The sequence below is a fragment of the Schistocerca cancellata genome, chromosome 2 (genome assembly GCF_023864275.1).
Source record: "Schistocerca cancellata isolate TAMUIC-IGC-003103 chromosome 2, iqSchCanc2.1, whole genome shotgun sequence".
Lineage (NCBI taxonomy): Eukaryota > Metazoa > Arthropoda > Insecta > Orthoptera > Acrididae > Schistocerca > Schistocerca cancellata.
This window is the reverse complement of record NC_064627.1, coordinates 308,325,810-308,342,127: the sequence shown is the minus strand read 5'-3', so window position 1 is coordinate 308,342,127 and position 16,318 is coordinate 308,325,810. Positions and strand designations below refer to the sequence as shown.

The following is a 16,318-nucleotide window of genomic DNA, read 5'->3' as shown; positions in this document are numbered from 1 at the left end:
ATATTTAACTTCCGTCCAGCCATTTTTAAACCGCGTGAACCATTCGTAGCACCGAGTATGGCTTAAGCACTCCTCACCGCAGGTTTCCTGCATCATTTTGTGTGTCTCTATAAATGTTTTCTCAAGTTTCAGGCAAAATTTAATGCAGACACGTTGCTCCTCTAACTGTGCCATCTCGAAATTCGCAAACTGTGCGGCACAAAGTTCTACTCAATACAGCACTGAACAATAACAGACATACAACAATGAAACTTCCAATGTGTGCAATGTTGCAAACGCGATTCGCCCAAACACACCAATGGCGCGAAATTTTTTGAACAACCGCAGAGATTCAGCTCGCCGAGTGTCCGAGAGAGGGGACAGATCTCAGACAGCCGCACGCTGCGAGCTTAGCCCTCGCGCGTAGCCGGTAACCTCCATCTCTCGAGAGCTGCTCGCCGTAACCCTCAGACGAGGAAAACCAGACCAGCGTTGTCGGGAGAGCCAAGAGTGCTGAGCGGCGATTGTACAATAACCAATCATGTTAATATACTACTGGCCATTAAAATTGCTACACCATGAAGATGACATGCTACAGACACGAAATTTAACCGACAGGAAGAAGAAGCTGTGATATGCAAATGATTAGCTTTTCAGAGCATTCACACAAGGTTGGCGCCGGTGGCGACACCTACAACGTGCTGACATGAGGAAAGTTTACAACCGATTTCTCATACACAAACAGCAGTTGACAGGCGTTGCCTGGTGAAATGTTGTATTTCTCATACACAAACAGCAGTTGACAGGCGTTGCCTGGTGAAATGTTGTTGTGATGCTTCGTGTAAGGAGGATAAATGCGTACCATGACGTTTCCGACTTCGATAAAGGTCGGATTGGAGCCTACCGCGGTTGCGGTTTATCGTATCGCGACATTGCTGATCGCGTTGGTCGAGATCCAATGGCTGTTAGCAGAACATGGTGGGTTCAGGAGGGTAATACGGAACACCGTGCAGGATCCCAACGGCCTCGTATCACTAGCAGTCGAGATGACAGCCATCTTATCCGCATGGCTGTAACGGATCGTGCAGCCACGTCTCGATCCCTGAGACAACAGATGGGGACGTTTGCAAGACAACAACCATCTGCACAAACAGTTCGACGACGTTTGCAGCAGCATGGACTATCAGCTCGGAGACCATGTCTGCGGTTGCCCTTGACGCTGCATCACAGACAGGAGCGCCTGCAATGGTGGGTGTACCCAACTACGAACCTGGGTGCACGAATGGCAAAACGTCATTTTTTCGGATGAATCCAGGTTCTGTTTACGGCATCATGATGTTCGCATCCGTGTTTGGCGACATCGTGGTGAACGCACATTTGAAGCGTGTATTCGTCATCGCCATACTGACGTATCACCCGGCGTGATGGTATGGGCTGCCATTGGTTACACGTCTCGGTCACCTCTTGTTCGCATTGACGGCACTCTCAACAGTGGACGTTACATTTCAGATGTGTTACGACCCGTGGCTCTACCCTTCATTCGATCCCTGCGAAACCCTACATTTCAGCAGGATAATGCATGAAAGCATGTTGCAGGTCCTGTACGGGCCTTTCTGGATACAGAAAATGTTCGACTGCTGCCCTGGCCACCATATTCTCCAGATCTCTCAGCAACTGGAAACGTCTGGTCAATGGTGGCCGAGAAACCGGCTCGTCACAATACGCCAGTCAGTACTCTTGATGAACTGTGGTATCGTGTTGAAGCTGCATGGGCAACTGCACCTGTACACGCCATCCAACCTCTGTTTGACTCAATGCCCAGGCGTATCAAGGCCGTTATTACCGCCAGACGAGGTTGTTCAGGGTACTGATTTCTCAGGATCTATGTACCCAAATTGCGTGAAAATGTAATCACATGTCAGTTCTAGTATAATATATATGTCCAATGAATACCTTTTCATCATCTGCATTTCTTTTTGGTGTAGCAATTTTAATGGCCAGTAGTGTATATTTTGCCGTACTCGTGCACACATTAACTAAAATTACCCACGAAACTGTGCGTTTTGAGCAACAGTATGTGACCGTGGCATGCTCCTGAGCGAAGAAATCGCCCATTTTACTTGCTAGACGAAAAGTACGAGCAAATAGCCAGTTTCGAAGGTTCTAGACAACGTATAAAAACATTTTAGACATGTTATATAGCACTAACAAACGAAAATAGAGAAATAGTCACTGGAGAGAGACTCGATTCCACTTTATCTGAAACTGTGTACTGTCATTGGTGAGAGAGTTGAGACTACCGTCGTGATTGATATGCACTGTGAGCGAACGTCAGGGTGCTCCCAACGATGCTGTTTAAATAAATGATGGTATCACTGATATACCAGTAGCTTTAGATGGCAGTTGGCAGACGTGCAGCTACAGTTCTAAGAATGCTGTTGCTACGGTGATCAGTGTGGAGACTGGAAAGGTAATAGATTTCCGTATTTTAACCAGTCATTGTTATAAATGTAAATCAGGCGGTGAAGAAGGGCACATATGTGACAGAAATTATGAAGTAACAAGTGGTGGTATGGGGGCCTCTGCAGCTATTTTAATTTTTAGTCGATCTGTGAACGAAAGAGGACTGTGTTAGACTAAATTCTTAGGTGATGGAGGCTCAAAAGCATATAACAGTGTAGTAGCCGCTCAGCCTTCTGGTGAGAAGGTTATCGCAAAACTGGAATGTGCTATCATGTCCAGAAGAGGATGAGCACCGGGTTGAGGAAGTTGAAACAAAGTCTGAGAGACGAGAAACTTTATGATGGTAAAACCGTAAGATGCAGGCTGACAGACAAAATGATTGATGAACTACAGCAGTATTATGGGTTGTCCATTAGAAATAATACTGAGGATTTGTTTAAGATGAAGCAGGCAGTATGTGCTACCTTCTTCCACAGGCTGTCAACTGATGAAAAATCGGTTCACTACCATTGCCCCCCGGGACCTGATTCACGGTGCAATACAGCCATAAACATTCCATCCTAGCAGCAGTCATGGATATAATAAAACCTATTTACAGAGACCTGGCAAATCCTGAATTACTGAAGAAGTAAGTGTCTGTATGGTCAGAGCCAAAATCCCCATGAGTCGTTCAATAATGTTATATGGACTCGCTTACCAAAAAATGCTTTTGTTGGAACGAAGGCACTGAAGTGGAGGGGGGAGTCTGTGATGCTGTTATTGCTTTTAATGATGGCAACATTGGTAGCGTGAAAGTGCTACAGCATATGGGAATTAATGCTGGAGCAAACTGCATCAGAGAACTTGAACTGATGGACAAGGTCCGCATTGATAAAGCAGAGTATGCAGCACAGTTGGCCACTAAGCAGTCCACAAAGAAGAAAAGAAGAAAGAATTTGGAAAAGATCAAGAGAATTATATACAGAATGGTGCAGGGTGCTTCTGAACGACTAAAAATAAAAAAAATTAAGCATATATTAAGTGAGTTACAGTCTTTTGAAACTTTAGGTGGCCATTCCTGAAAATTTACATTTTTTGTTGCATTTTTCCCTAAATCTCAGAAACAACTTCGAGTAGAGTGTTCAAATTTTCAGGGAGTAATAACATACATATCCTGCGTCTACTGAACTAAAATAGGAACAATGTTATGTATAATTAAAATTATTTAGGATAATGTACAAAAAAGTATACAAAATTTTAACCGTGTAATTAAATAACTGTGTTTCCGAAAGCAGTAGTTGAAATGCAATTATTGTACTTCAGTAGACTCAGAACATACAGTTTAATGTCCTGTAGAAGTTTCATCTCAATTACCACAGTGATTCCTGAAATACAGGGAAGGCAAGTCACTAAATTTAACTATGTCGGAACAGGGCGTTCCAATTCCCCTTAATTTAATATTTTGATTCTATTTGTCTTGAAAATGAGTGAGTCAAATTTTTCCATCTTTGTTTGATTTCTTTATTTATCGGATGAAATAATAGGAATAAAAAAATGAAAGTTGGTTATTTCAGAAAACAGTTGTTTTGAGCGGTCTTAACAATCAGATTAACTGAGGTGGAAAAAGAAATCGATGTAACCACTGCTTTGGTGCAGACTTAGCGACCAAGGTTATACAAATATTGCCCCAATACTTGCATCAGAATAACAAGGCTATTCGCCGCTAGTTGTTTGTGTTACACATACCATATGTCCAATTAACGAGAGCATTAAAGCGGTCGTAGTCTTGATTGGTGCCACTCTCCGACTTTTCGATTGTCCACGATTTTGTTATTCAGGTGCAGGGGTCCAGTTCCGACCAAGGGTTCCGGGGGCTTTTCCTTGGTTAAGGCAAATGCTGGTACTGCAAATCCCCCTCCCATATATTCTTAGCTGGGACCCCCATAGCCCCAGTCCCAGGAACACTCGACATACACAGTTCGAGATCTTTTTAAATAAACGCTTCAATTACAAAAATGTGAAATGGCTTAACGAGGAGACAGCTGGAGACGGCGTCAGTGCGTTTTTTAAGCCTGCAGCTGCGCTCTGTCTGACCTGGTGCCCTTGCCGTGTGCTCAGGGGTCCCCGCCGCCTTGCCGCAGGCACTCTTCCAAGTGGACCAAGGTGAAGAAGGCGTTCCTCACGGCCCGCCAGGAAGATGCGGGCTCGCCGCCCTACAGCCCCCGAGACCACGCAGCCTTCGAGTACGCCGCACAGACAGGTAACTCCCACTGTATCTGTTGTTCGCTCGTGTTAACATTCAGCAATAGCTTTGTAGGGTCAATTGAACCTACCGATACAGGTCATCAGCTTTAGCCCGCGCTATAGAGATGTAGCGGGACACACGGGGGATGCGGGCCCCGCAACGTATTGGTGACATCACAATAGCCGCCTTGTCCGCCATATTTCGCGAACGCTGGCTCCGTGCAGGGCCCACAACAAATCAATTTGTCAATGAAAAGTTACCCACCCAAGCTCTTAACTTTGTCGTACGCTACCGTGAGGTTGATGCATTTAAACGAGCGGTTAAGAATTCTTAAACTACTTGCTCCCCGTCGGAGATGACTGCTGGCACTTTTCAAGAACTGCAGTGCCACGTGCTGTGACGTGCGCGCCCCGGCCTGTCTTTCTTATTGGCCTAATCTACAGGGTTATTACAAATGATTGACGCGATTTCACAGCTCTACAATAACTTTATTATTTGAGATATTTTGAAAATGCTTTGCACACACATACAAAAACTAAAAAAGTTTTTTTACGCATTCACAAATGTTCGATATGTGCCCCTTTAGTGATTCGGCAGACATCAAGCCGATAATCAAGTTCCTCCCACACTCGGCGCAGCATGTCCCCATCAATGAGTTCGAAAGCATCGTTGATGCGAGCTCGCAGTTCTGGCACGTTTCTTGGTAGAGCAGGTTTAAACACTGAATCTTTCACATAACCCCACAGAAAGGAATCGCATGGGGTTAAGTCGGGAGAGCGTGGAGGCCATGACATGAATTGCTAATCATGATCTCCACCACGACCGATCCATCGGTTTCCCAATCTCCTGTTTAAGAAATGCCGAACATCATGATGGAAGTGCGGTGGAGCACCATCCTGTTGAAAGATGAAGTTGGCGCTGTCGGTCTCCAGTTGTGGCATGAGCCAATTTTCCGCGGGCTACGCGTGAAACTTGCCCGCACGCGTTCAACCGTTTCTTCGCTCACTGCAGGCCGACCCGTTGATTTCTCCTTACAGAGGCATCCAGAAGCTTTAAACTGCGCATACCATCGCCGAATGGAGTTATCAGTTGGTGGATCTTTGTTGAACTTCGTCCTGAAGTGTCGTTGCACTGTTATGACTGACTGATGTGAGTGCATTACAAGCACGACATACGCTTTCTCGGCTCCTGTCGCCATTTTGTCTCACTGCGCTCTCGAGCGCTCTGACGGCAGAAACCTGAGGTGCGGCTTCAGCCGAACAAAACTTTATGAGTTTTTCTACGTATCGGTAGTGTGTCGTGACCATATGTCAATGAATGGAGCTACAGTGAATTTATGAAATCGCTTCAATCATTTGTAATAGCCCTGTATTAGTATGTGACTCCATATATGCGTGAACAGAAAGGCAATAATACACTGACAATATGGTCTTACTTTTACACTTCTTTTGGAATGGGCAAGTAGGTCGTGATGACAAATTGATCTGTAGTGGCGGATACAGAAAAATCTCGAGCAGGGGGCGCTAAAGATATCTTGAGCTACCTTTACTTTTACCGTAATGAAAAATAATCCAGTCACATGCAAAGTTTAAGACAGTTTTATTTAAACTGATTATACACATATACACTACTGGCCATTAAAATTGCTACACCACGAAGATGACGTGCTACAGACACGAAATTTAACCGACAGGAAGAAGATGCTGTGATATGCAAATGATTAGCTTTTCAGAGGATTCACACAAGGTTGGCGCCGGTGGCGACACCTACAACGTGCTGACATGAGGAAAGTTTCCAACCGATTTCTCATACACAAACAGCAATTGACCGGCGTTGCCTGGTGAAACGTTGTTGTGATGCCTCGTGTAAGGAGGAGAAATGCGTACCATCACGTTTCCGACTTTGATAAAGGTCGGATTGTAGCCTATCACGATTGCGGTTTATCGTGTCACGACATTGCTGCTCGCGTTGTTCGAGATCCAATGATTGTTGGCAGAATATGGTATCGGTCGGTTCAGTAGGGTAATACGGAACGCCGTGCAGGATCCCAACGGCCTCGTATCACTAGCAGTCCAGATGACAGGCATCTTATCCGCTTGGCTGTAACGGACCGTGCAGCCACGGCTCGATCCCTGAGTCAACAGATGGGGACGTTTGCAAGACAATAACCATCTGCACAAACAGTTCGACGACATTTGCAGCAGCATGGACTATCAGCTCGGAGACCATGGCTGCTGTTACCCTTGACGCTGCATCACAGACAGGAGCGCCTGCGATGGTGTACTCAACGATGAACATGGGTGCACGAATGGCAAAACGTCATTTTTTCGGATGAATACAGCTTCTGTTTCGGCATCATGATGGTCGCGTCCCTGTTTGGCGACATAGCGGTGAACGCACATTGGAAGCGTGTATTCGTCATCGCCATACTGGCGTATCACCTGGCGTGATGGTATGGGGTGCCATTGGTTATACGTCTGGGTCACCACTTGTTCGCACTGACGGCACTTTGAACAGTGGACATTACATTTCAGATGTGTTACGACCCGTGGCTCTTCCCTTCATTCGATCCCTGCGAAACCCTACATTTCAGCAGGATAATGCACGACCGCATGTTACAGGTTCTGTACGGGCCTTTCTGGATACAAAAAATGTTCGACTGCTGCCTTGGCCAGCACATTCTCCAGATCTCTCACCAATTGAAAACGTCTGGACAATGGTGGCCGAGCAACTGGCTCGTCACAATATGCCAGTCACTTCTCTTGAACTGTGGTATCTTGTTGAAGCTGCATGGGCAGCTGTACCTGTACACGCCATCCAAGCTCTGTTTGATTCAATGCCCAAGTGTATCAAGGCAGTTGTTACGGCCAGAGGTGGTTGTTCTGGGTACTGATTTCTCAGGATCTATACACCAATGTAATCACATGTCAGTTCTAGTATAATATATTTGTCCAATGAATACCCGTTTATCATCTGTATTTCTTCTTGGTGTAACAATTTTAATGACCAGTAGTGTACAAGACAATGCCATCTTATGATATGAGAAAAGTTACAATTGTGGTTCTCTTCCTTAAGCGATGAATTCTATGCGCCTATTCTTCCTGGCAAATTGGTTAATTACAGGTTCAATAGGACAATCAATGTCAGGGTGAGTATTAAACAGAGATAAGCCATTAAGTCGATCCTCCTTCATTGTCGACCTAAGCCATCTCATTTATATGCCAAATTGTTGAAACACTTCTTTCTAGCAATAGATGCAGGTAGATACGCAAATATTTTGTACACTGTGTGCAAAGTAGGATAGTCGTATCTAGGACAAACGACAACGCTTGCACTTGCTACCACTAGGACTTTTTACATATTCTTTCTTCAGTCTTAATATTCCTACTTCTTAATGTAATCTAGCTTCCTATATGGCGAATAGTCCATATTTATAAGGCTTCGTATCGAAGGTTCTCTGGACAGGAAAACAGTAGAATATTCGCTAGTTTTCTCGAACAAATGCCAGGCAGAATAACGTATCGAGATCGTTAGAAAGGCCGCGAATTTCCTCGTAGGTATGTGTTAGCTATCTATGCGCCAGACAGAAAGGTATAACATGCGATGACGCGGACGCGCGTGCTACATAGGAAAGTACAACTACTCGGTAACTTTGAACACAAGTCGACTGACGAAAGAAACGAACGAATAGCGTGCGAGATGACTGGCAGGGTCGGCGCGGGTAGCAATGCGTGCGGCCCCGCAAGGGGTGGGGGGGGGGGGGGGTGGAGGAGGGGCGAGGCATCCCCATATGTATCCGCCAGCGGTGTAGCCCGAGTTCTAAGCAAGGTTGAAGAAGACGCAGGGTGACCCAAAAGTCAGCTAAAATTTGAAAATTCAATACTTCACGGAATAATGTAGGCTGAGAGGTAAAAATTGACACTCGGGCTTGAAATGACAAGGGGTTTACTGAAACAAAAAATAAATGCACAAAAAAACGAACAGATGGCGCTCCATACGATACAAAAGCAATAATTAGCATAAAAATTTATTTTCAGCAAAGACGATGTTTTTTTTTTTCATAACGAATGCTCAGCATGTTGGCCGTCATACATCAACAGTATCTGTAGTCAAGGGACAATGTTGTGAACAGCATTGTGCATCAGCATCCCGATGACTTCTGGTAGACCGAGAGACCAATCATTGTCTAAATTCAACACTGAGGAATCATGAAACCTTTGCACTGATAAATTGGCCCCGGAAAAACTCATTGTTCCGTTTTTTTATTATTTAATTTTGGCTTACCTGTTGCACAACGGAAACACGGTGACACTGCTCTTCTCTTGAAAGCGAGCCTTATTTCCGGAGCTACAACTAACTACTAAGATGCCCCTGGTGCAATGCATTCTCTTTTTTTTTAAAAAAAAAAAAAAGAAAAAAAAGGCAAAGCATATTTGGTTCCTAACAAATCTGAAGATAAATGATAACTCATATTTTGGCATGGATTTTGGAGCGGACAATGACTTGGAATAAGTTGTAACGTCAAATGTAATTAGGTTTCTGATTAAGTTCTATATTGGAAAATTATCTCTTTTTTTGTTTCACAAACATTAATACAAAAAAATTACAGTTTTTGATTGTACAAAAGTAAGTAGTCTTAATTATCAAAAGATAAAGACATCAAACATTCAACATTTATTACTACCCCTAAATTCAAATTGAAAATTATGCATGGCTCTTTATCTTTGCCTATACTCAAGTCTGGACGTCTGAACCAAGAATGCGTAACTACAAGCTGCTGCAATAATGTACAAAATCTGAAGTCAATTACCTTAAATTAAATCCTCTTATGTTACTCATCAAAATAATCGTAATAAAATATTCTTCTCAAAATGCCACATTCTCTTTCCTCATCTCAAATAATTAATAAGTAAATCAACATGTTCCACTTCCTTAGAATATAACTGCAACCGTACCATCTGCCTATGCCGTACTGCTATTCATGACACACCGCTGCGTCTCCTCATCTCACGATTAACAGTGTGCGACATCTTCCGCGCATCTTGCAAAGCAGAGATGGTCCAAGCAATACTCCAGGCGCAAAAGTATCTCTTGTGAGACTGAGCGTTTATAGTTTCAGACAGTGCAAAGACGCTTACGCGTTCGTAACATCCAACTACTGAAGAAATGGCGATGAAATTATCTACAGCCTCCAACAAGATATTTCACGCAATATGGGATGGAGTGCCATCCTGCATAAAAGTCATTACAGCAGATGTTTTTGATCCAGCCTAGGGATGATCTGACTCCCTCTCTTACTACAGCACATGATACACACGATGTAACATACTGTTCTGTGACGTAGCGTGATGTCTCTGTTAGTTTGACGGGTACCAGTTTGGCTGTGCGTTGGCCAAGCGGTATCGAAGACTTCAATTAGCAAACGTTGTCATTTAACAAGGAAGACGTCACTTTGCAGCTCATATACCCTTAATCTGTGTTTCGTTACAGTAAACTCTGTACCATTATCCTCGAGAACTTAAGTAAATCAAAAGAATACGCCACCTCCGTACACTTTCGTCCTCTTAGGTATAGAAAGCACGGACGGAGGGATAGGGTTTAATATATCGCCGATGACGGATTCCTTAGAGACAAAGTATTATTGACGCCTGCCTAAATACTCGATCTATTTATTACGATCTTCACGGTCCATTCACATTAATGTAACCACCACCTATGCTTGGCGTCAACGGGCAATAACCACTCACAGACGGCAGGTGGCAGCACTAGCAGTGGAGGGTATGAAAAGCATATTGGTGTGATGCTAACGACAGTGCAGTCGTTGTCGTAATGCGGAAACGGAGCAATTTATCTGACGTCCAAAAGGGCATGATCATTATCTTTCGGGCCAAGGGTGGGAGCACTTCCGAAACGGCTAAGTTTGTAAACAGTTCGTGTACCTCCTTGGTTAAAGTACTCGTTGACCACGCTTTTCAAAGTGGCGCTATCTAAAACTGGCGCCAAGACAGCTGTAGCGCACCACGGACCATAGATGACACGGGTGAACGACAGCTGCTGAGATGTGTACGGGCGAATAGACGTGCAGCTGCTGAGCAGTTGACCACTCGTGTGAACCAAGGGGCTACCAACAGAGTTTCCTCAATGACCGTTCAGAGAGCGTTACTGGGTATGGGTTCCCACAGAGGCACCTAGACACGCATCCATGCTGACTACTGATCATCAGTGACAAAGGCTGCAATTGGCACGCCACTATCGCAACTGGATATCCCATAGATTTTCCACCACCAACTCCCTTAGTGTCTTGTTGACAACGTGGATCGATGGCATTCTCTATAGAATGGCCGGCAGCTGTGGCCGAGCGGTTCTAGGCGCTTCAGTCTGGAACCACGCGACCGCTACGGTCGCATGTTCGAATCCTGCCTCGAGCTTGGATGTGTGTGATGTCCTTAGATTAGTTAGGTTTAAGTAGTTCTAAGTCTAGGGGACTGATGGCCTCAGATGTTAAGTCCCATTGTGCTCAGAACCATTAGAACCATTTGATCTGAGTGGCGACAGGTTGCCTTTTCAGATGAACCACGTTTTATGCTCCATCAAACAGATAAACTTTGGCGTGTACGGCGTTAAACATCTGAAAGGGAACACCTTGTAACGATCGTCGCAACGTTCCAGGCCGGAGGAGGGAGTTTCTACGGTCTGGAGAATGTTTTCGTGGCATTCTCTGGGTGATATCGTTATTCTGAAACGAACAGTGGAGCAACACAAGTATGCATATGTTCTTGGGGACCATTCCCACCCCTTCATGTACTTTGTTTTTGCTCAGCACGATGGCATCTACCAGCTGGACAAGTAACGATTCAGATAGATAGCAGTGTACGTGCGTCGTTCGAAAGGCACCAGGATGCGTTTATCGTACTCCGCTGACAAACTAACTCTTCATATTTAAACCCAATCGAGCGTCTGTGAGACTACCCCGATTGGTCTGTTCGCGCCTTGGATCCTCAACCGAGAAACCTAGCGCAGCTGGCCATAGCAATGGCGCTGGGTGGCTCCACGTCCCTGTTGGTGCCTACCAGAATCTCAATGACTCTCTTCCTTCACGTCTCGCAGCGGTCCGCACTGCAAAAACTGGTTATTCACCCTTTGATAGGTGGGCGCATTCATGTTACTGGATGGCGTAGATTCCTATGTGTCTGTGGGTTACAGACAGCCCTCCATAACTTCAGAAACTTTTAAGCCCATGCATGACGAAAAGAACGAAATAAAATTACGATTTAGTCACCGTCGACCACGATTTTATTAACAACAGAGCACAAGTTCGGATTAAGAAACAATGAGCAAGGAAATCGGCCGTGTCCCTTCCGAAGGTTCAAACGCCTCTAAGCACTATGGGACTTAACATCTGAGGTCATCAGTCCCCTAGACTTAGAAGTACTTAAACCTAACTAACCTAAGGATATCAGACACATCCATGCCCGAAGTAGGATTCGAACCTGCGACCGTAGCATCATTGCGATTCCAGACTGAAGCGCCTAGAACCGCTCGGTCACATGGGCGGCCCTTCCGAAGAAACCGTCCAACATTTATGGGGACAACAGCCGGGACAAACATTTGAGAACCTTCCTTCCCAAAGCAAATCCAGTTTCTCAACCACTAGCACCATCTCGTTTGGTCTTTGAAAAAAATTTAGTCTGAGTGAGTTTACACTTTTCTCCTGAGTGGTGCCTGTTTGCTGCAAAAGAATGTAATCATCGTGAAGTCGATCGTCACGCAAAGTCTTTGTGTTTTACATTGTAATTACAAAGGTTGTTCAATAACTAATGAAACACATTCTTTTCTCGAGCATTTTCGGTTGAATAAATGCGAATTTGTTGTGAGACATTAGGAATATTCCCGCTTCACTACCTATCGTTCCTCATGCATCGATAAATGGCGATACTATACGTAGCCTTCAAAATGGCACCTGTAACGGAGGTGAGTTCCAAGCAGAGAGCTACCATTGAGTTTCTTTTGGCGGAAAACCAGAGCATCGCAGATGTTCATAAGCGCTTGCAGAATGTCTACGAAGACCCGATATTGAATAAAAGCACATTGAGTCGTTGAGAGAGGCGTTTGTGATCATCACAAAAAGGTCGCGCAAGCTTGTCCGACCCTCCGCTTGCCGGCTGCCCGTACACAGCTGTGACTCCTGCAATGCTGGAACGTGCGAGCACGCCCATTCGAGGTGATCGACCGATCACAAACAAACACGTCGCTTCTCAACTACACGTCAATGCTGGTAGTGCTGACACCCTCGTCCACCAATTGCACTCAAACGTGTGTGCCCGCTGGTTTCCTCGCCGCCTAACAGAAGACCATAAAGAGCACCAAAAGTCCATCTTTGTGGAATTGCTTGCGCATCATGAGGCTGATCGTGACAATTTTTTGTTGAACATCGTCACCTCCGATGAAACATTTGATCATCACTTCGAATCGGAAACAAAACGGCAATCCATGGAGTGGAGCCAAACAACTCTCCGCCCAAGAACAATTTCAAGGCCGCAACCTTTGCCAGTAAAATCATGGGGACCATCTTCTTGGACTCTGAAGGCGAAAATGTAATGCGCTACCTTCAGAAAATTGAAGAAACGACTTCAGCGTGTCTGTCGCCACAAAAATGCAAACGATCGTCTCCTTCTCCATGACAAATGAGGCCTCAGACAAGTCTGCGCACCCGAGAGGAGCTCACAAAATTTCATTGGACTATTATTCTTGATCCGCCCTGCAGCCCGGATATCGCTCATTCCTACCTCCATCTTTGGCACAGTGAAGGATGTACTCCGCAGAACGTAGATGATGGGGAGGTTATTGATGCAGCAAGACGTTGGCTCCGACATGGACCAGTAGAGTGGTACGCTGGGGGCATAAAGGCCTTAAAAACAAGGTGGCGTAAGGCCGACCTGTTATGTTGGAAAACCGCGTTTTGGTAGCCAAAAGAGTGGGGAATAATATACCATATAGGAATTCTGAATAAAATAAATCGGTTTTCAGAAAAAATGTGTTATATTGTTTATTGAACGCTCCTAGGGGTTTCGGCAAGAATTTCATCATCACCAATGGGATTTTATTCCAACAAAATACGCAATATAAAGGAATATAAAGTGATACTGAGTTAAAATGATACTTAAATCGAAACCCTTAGCTGCCGACATGTGTTTTGACGTACACCCTTAGCTGCCGACAGGTGTTGTTGACATACATCAATGGGGAGAGCTAAAATGTGTGCCCCGATATGGACTCGAACCCGGGATCTCCTGTTTACATGTAAGCAGGAGATCGCGGGTTCGAGTCCCGGTCGGGGCACACATTTTCAGCTCTCCCTATTGATGTATATCAACAACACCTGTTCTTTCGGGAACAGATACCGTCTTCATATTATACTGAGTTCATTTATTTGCATGTCTATGGGTTCCGTCTCATTTTCCTCTTTCTTGCCCTTACTTGTCCCAGACTGTTGCACTCTTCGTACACCATGTCAATAGTAGCTATAGTCATTGCAGATTACAATTGGCGTTAAATAGCCGCTGCTATTTTATGAAACTGCGATTTTACGATAATGGCATAAAAGACAATAAGATGTGTTAAGAGTGGTTTTTTCTTTTTTTTTTTTCTCGCGAAAATAAACCTCACACTGGTCAATTTGTCTATATCCCACTCCTCATTTAGCTATAAAAATTCGGAAAAAAACCATTATGTAATTTCTAGAGAGATTTTTTTTCGCACCGTTCGAACATTTGATCAGCACAGATTACAGAGACAGCACAGTTTCCGTTTTATATCACCCTCTCCACACGTTGTTGCAAAATGATGCTCCAGGAATGGTATAAAACATCTTCCAGCTATAAAAGATTTCATCGAGGAATTGATACCACTCATTTCGGTTAGCCGTCCGGAGTGGCCGTGCGGTTCTAGGCGCTACAGTCTGGAACCGAGCGACCGCTATGGTTGCAGGTTCGAATCCTGCCTCGGGCATGGATGTGTGTGACGTCCTAAGGTTAGTTATGTTTAATTATAAGTTCTAGGCAACTGATGACCTCAGAAGTTAAGTCGCATAGTGCTCAGAGCCATTTGAACCATTTTGCACCATTTCGGTCAATGAATCGTTCTTGCCGCATTCTGTGTATGGAAAATACACTGCCGGAAAAAAATAGTACATCCGCAAAGACGACTTGGATTTTGATTGGGTGTTGCCATATGCCACCTGGGGGATAGTAGGTGTACTGATGATAGTTTCAGCGTCATCCGTCAACAAAAAAAGTTCTGGAATAGATACCAGAGCGCCATCTGTGTCTACCCGTTAGTGACTGCTCGCAGCCAGAAGGCTCAGTGTGATGCAAACGTATGAAGCGAGCAGGCAACCATGTCACGGAGACGAGCTCGTGCTACCTAGAGCCAAGCAAGAGAGTCTGAAAGGGGTCAAATTGTGGCCTTTCGAGTGGAAGGATGCTCCTTTAGAACTGCTACACAAGCTGAACGTGCTGCGTCAGCTGTAGAACGATGCTGGTAACAGTGGTCACGTCAACATTCTCACACCCGTAGACGAGTTCCTGGACGTCCGCGCAACACAGACGCCAGCCAGGATCGTCATATTTGAAGGGCAGCAGTGGCAGATTGCAGAGCTATGGCAGAGCGTAGAGCTGTGACAGCACAGATAGGGCTTCAGGGCGCTCACACCTCTATCCCCTCTTCTACTCACGCCACACCTCAACTGCGGCCGACAGGATTACTTGGAAGATGTGATGGTGTGCCGTGGTCTTCATCGATGAAAGCAGATTCTGTCACCATGCAACTAATGGTTGTTTCTGCGCATGACACTGGGCGCTGTCTCGTGGAATGCATTCGTCCCAAACACGCTGGCCCCACCCCAGGTGTTACGATGTGGGGTGCACTAGGCTACAACTCTGGCTCACATTTGGTGTTTCTGGAGGTGACACTAATCAGCGATCGGTACGTGCAGAATGTTGTTAGATCAATTCTTTTGCCGTTCTTTTACCAGGAAGGTGATGTATTGTTCCAACAGGATAATGGTCGCCCACGCTCTGCCCGTGAAACTCAACGCCTCTGCTAAATGTTAAAGATGTGCGGACTTGTCTCGAATCGAGCACGTGTGGGATATGACGGGACGATAAGTGGCTCGTGGAGCTCAGTTAACATCTGTTATAAACTGAAGAGCCAAATAAACTGGTAAACCTGCCTAATATCGTGTAGGGTCCCCGCGCGCCCCCGCAACACGACATGGCATGGACTCGACTACTTTCGGAAGTAGTGCTGGAGGAAACTGACACCATGAACCCTTCATGGCTGCTGATAAATCAGTAATCGTACGAGGAGTGGAGAGCTCTTCTGAACACCACGTTGCAGGGCATCCCAGATATGCCCAATAATGCTCATGTCTGGGGAGTCAGAAATGTGCCCCTGGAGCCACTCTGTAGCAATTCCCGACTTGTGGGGTGTCGTATTGTTCCGCTAGAATTGCCGATGTCCGTCGGAACGTACAATGGACGTCAATGGATGCAGATGATCATACAGGATGCTTACACACATTTCACCAAGGGTCCCATATCACTCCAACTGAAGACGTCCTACATCAATACAGAGCCTCCACCAGATTAAAGT

At 45.2% G+C, this 16,318-nt stretch overlaps 1 protein-coding gene across 1 annotated transcript in view; it reads left to right on the top strand.

The window, feature by feature from the left end:
* Nucleotides 1–16,318, top strand: part of LOC126153633 (uncharacterized) — a 558,426-nt gene that overhangs the window by 267,943 nt on the left and 274,165 nt on the right. Inside the window, exon 6 of the mRNA XM_049916084.1 lies at nt 4,540–4,681. Coding sequence (XP_049772041.1) covers nt 4,540–4,681 — 142 coding nt within the window. The remainder of the gene's footprint in view (nt 1–4,539; nt 4,682–16,318) is intronic.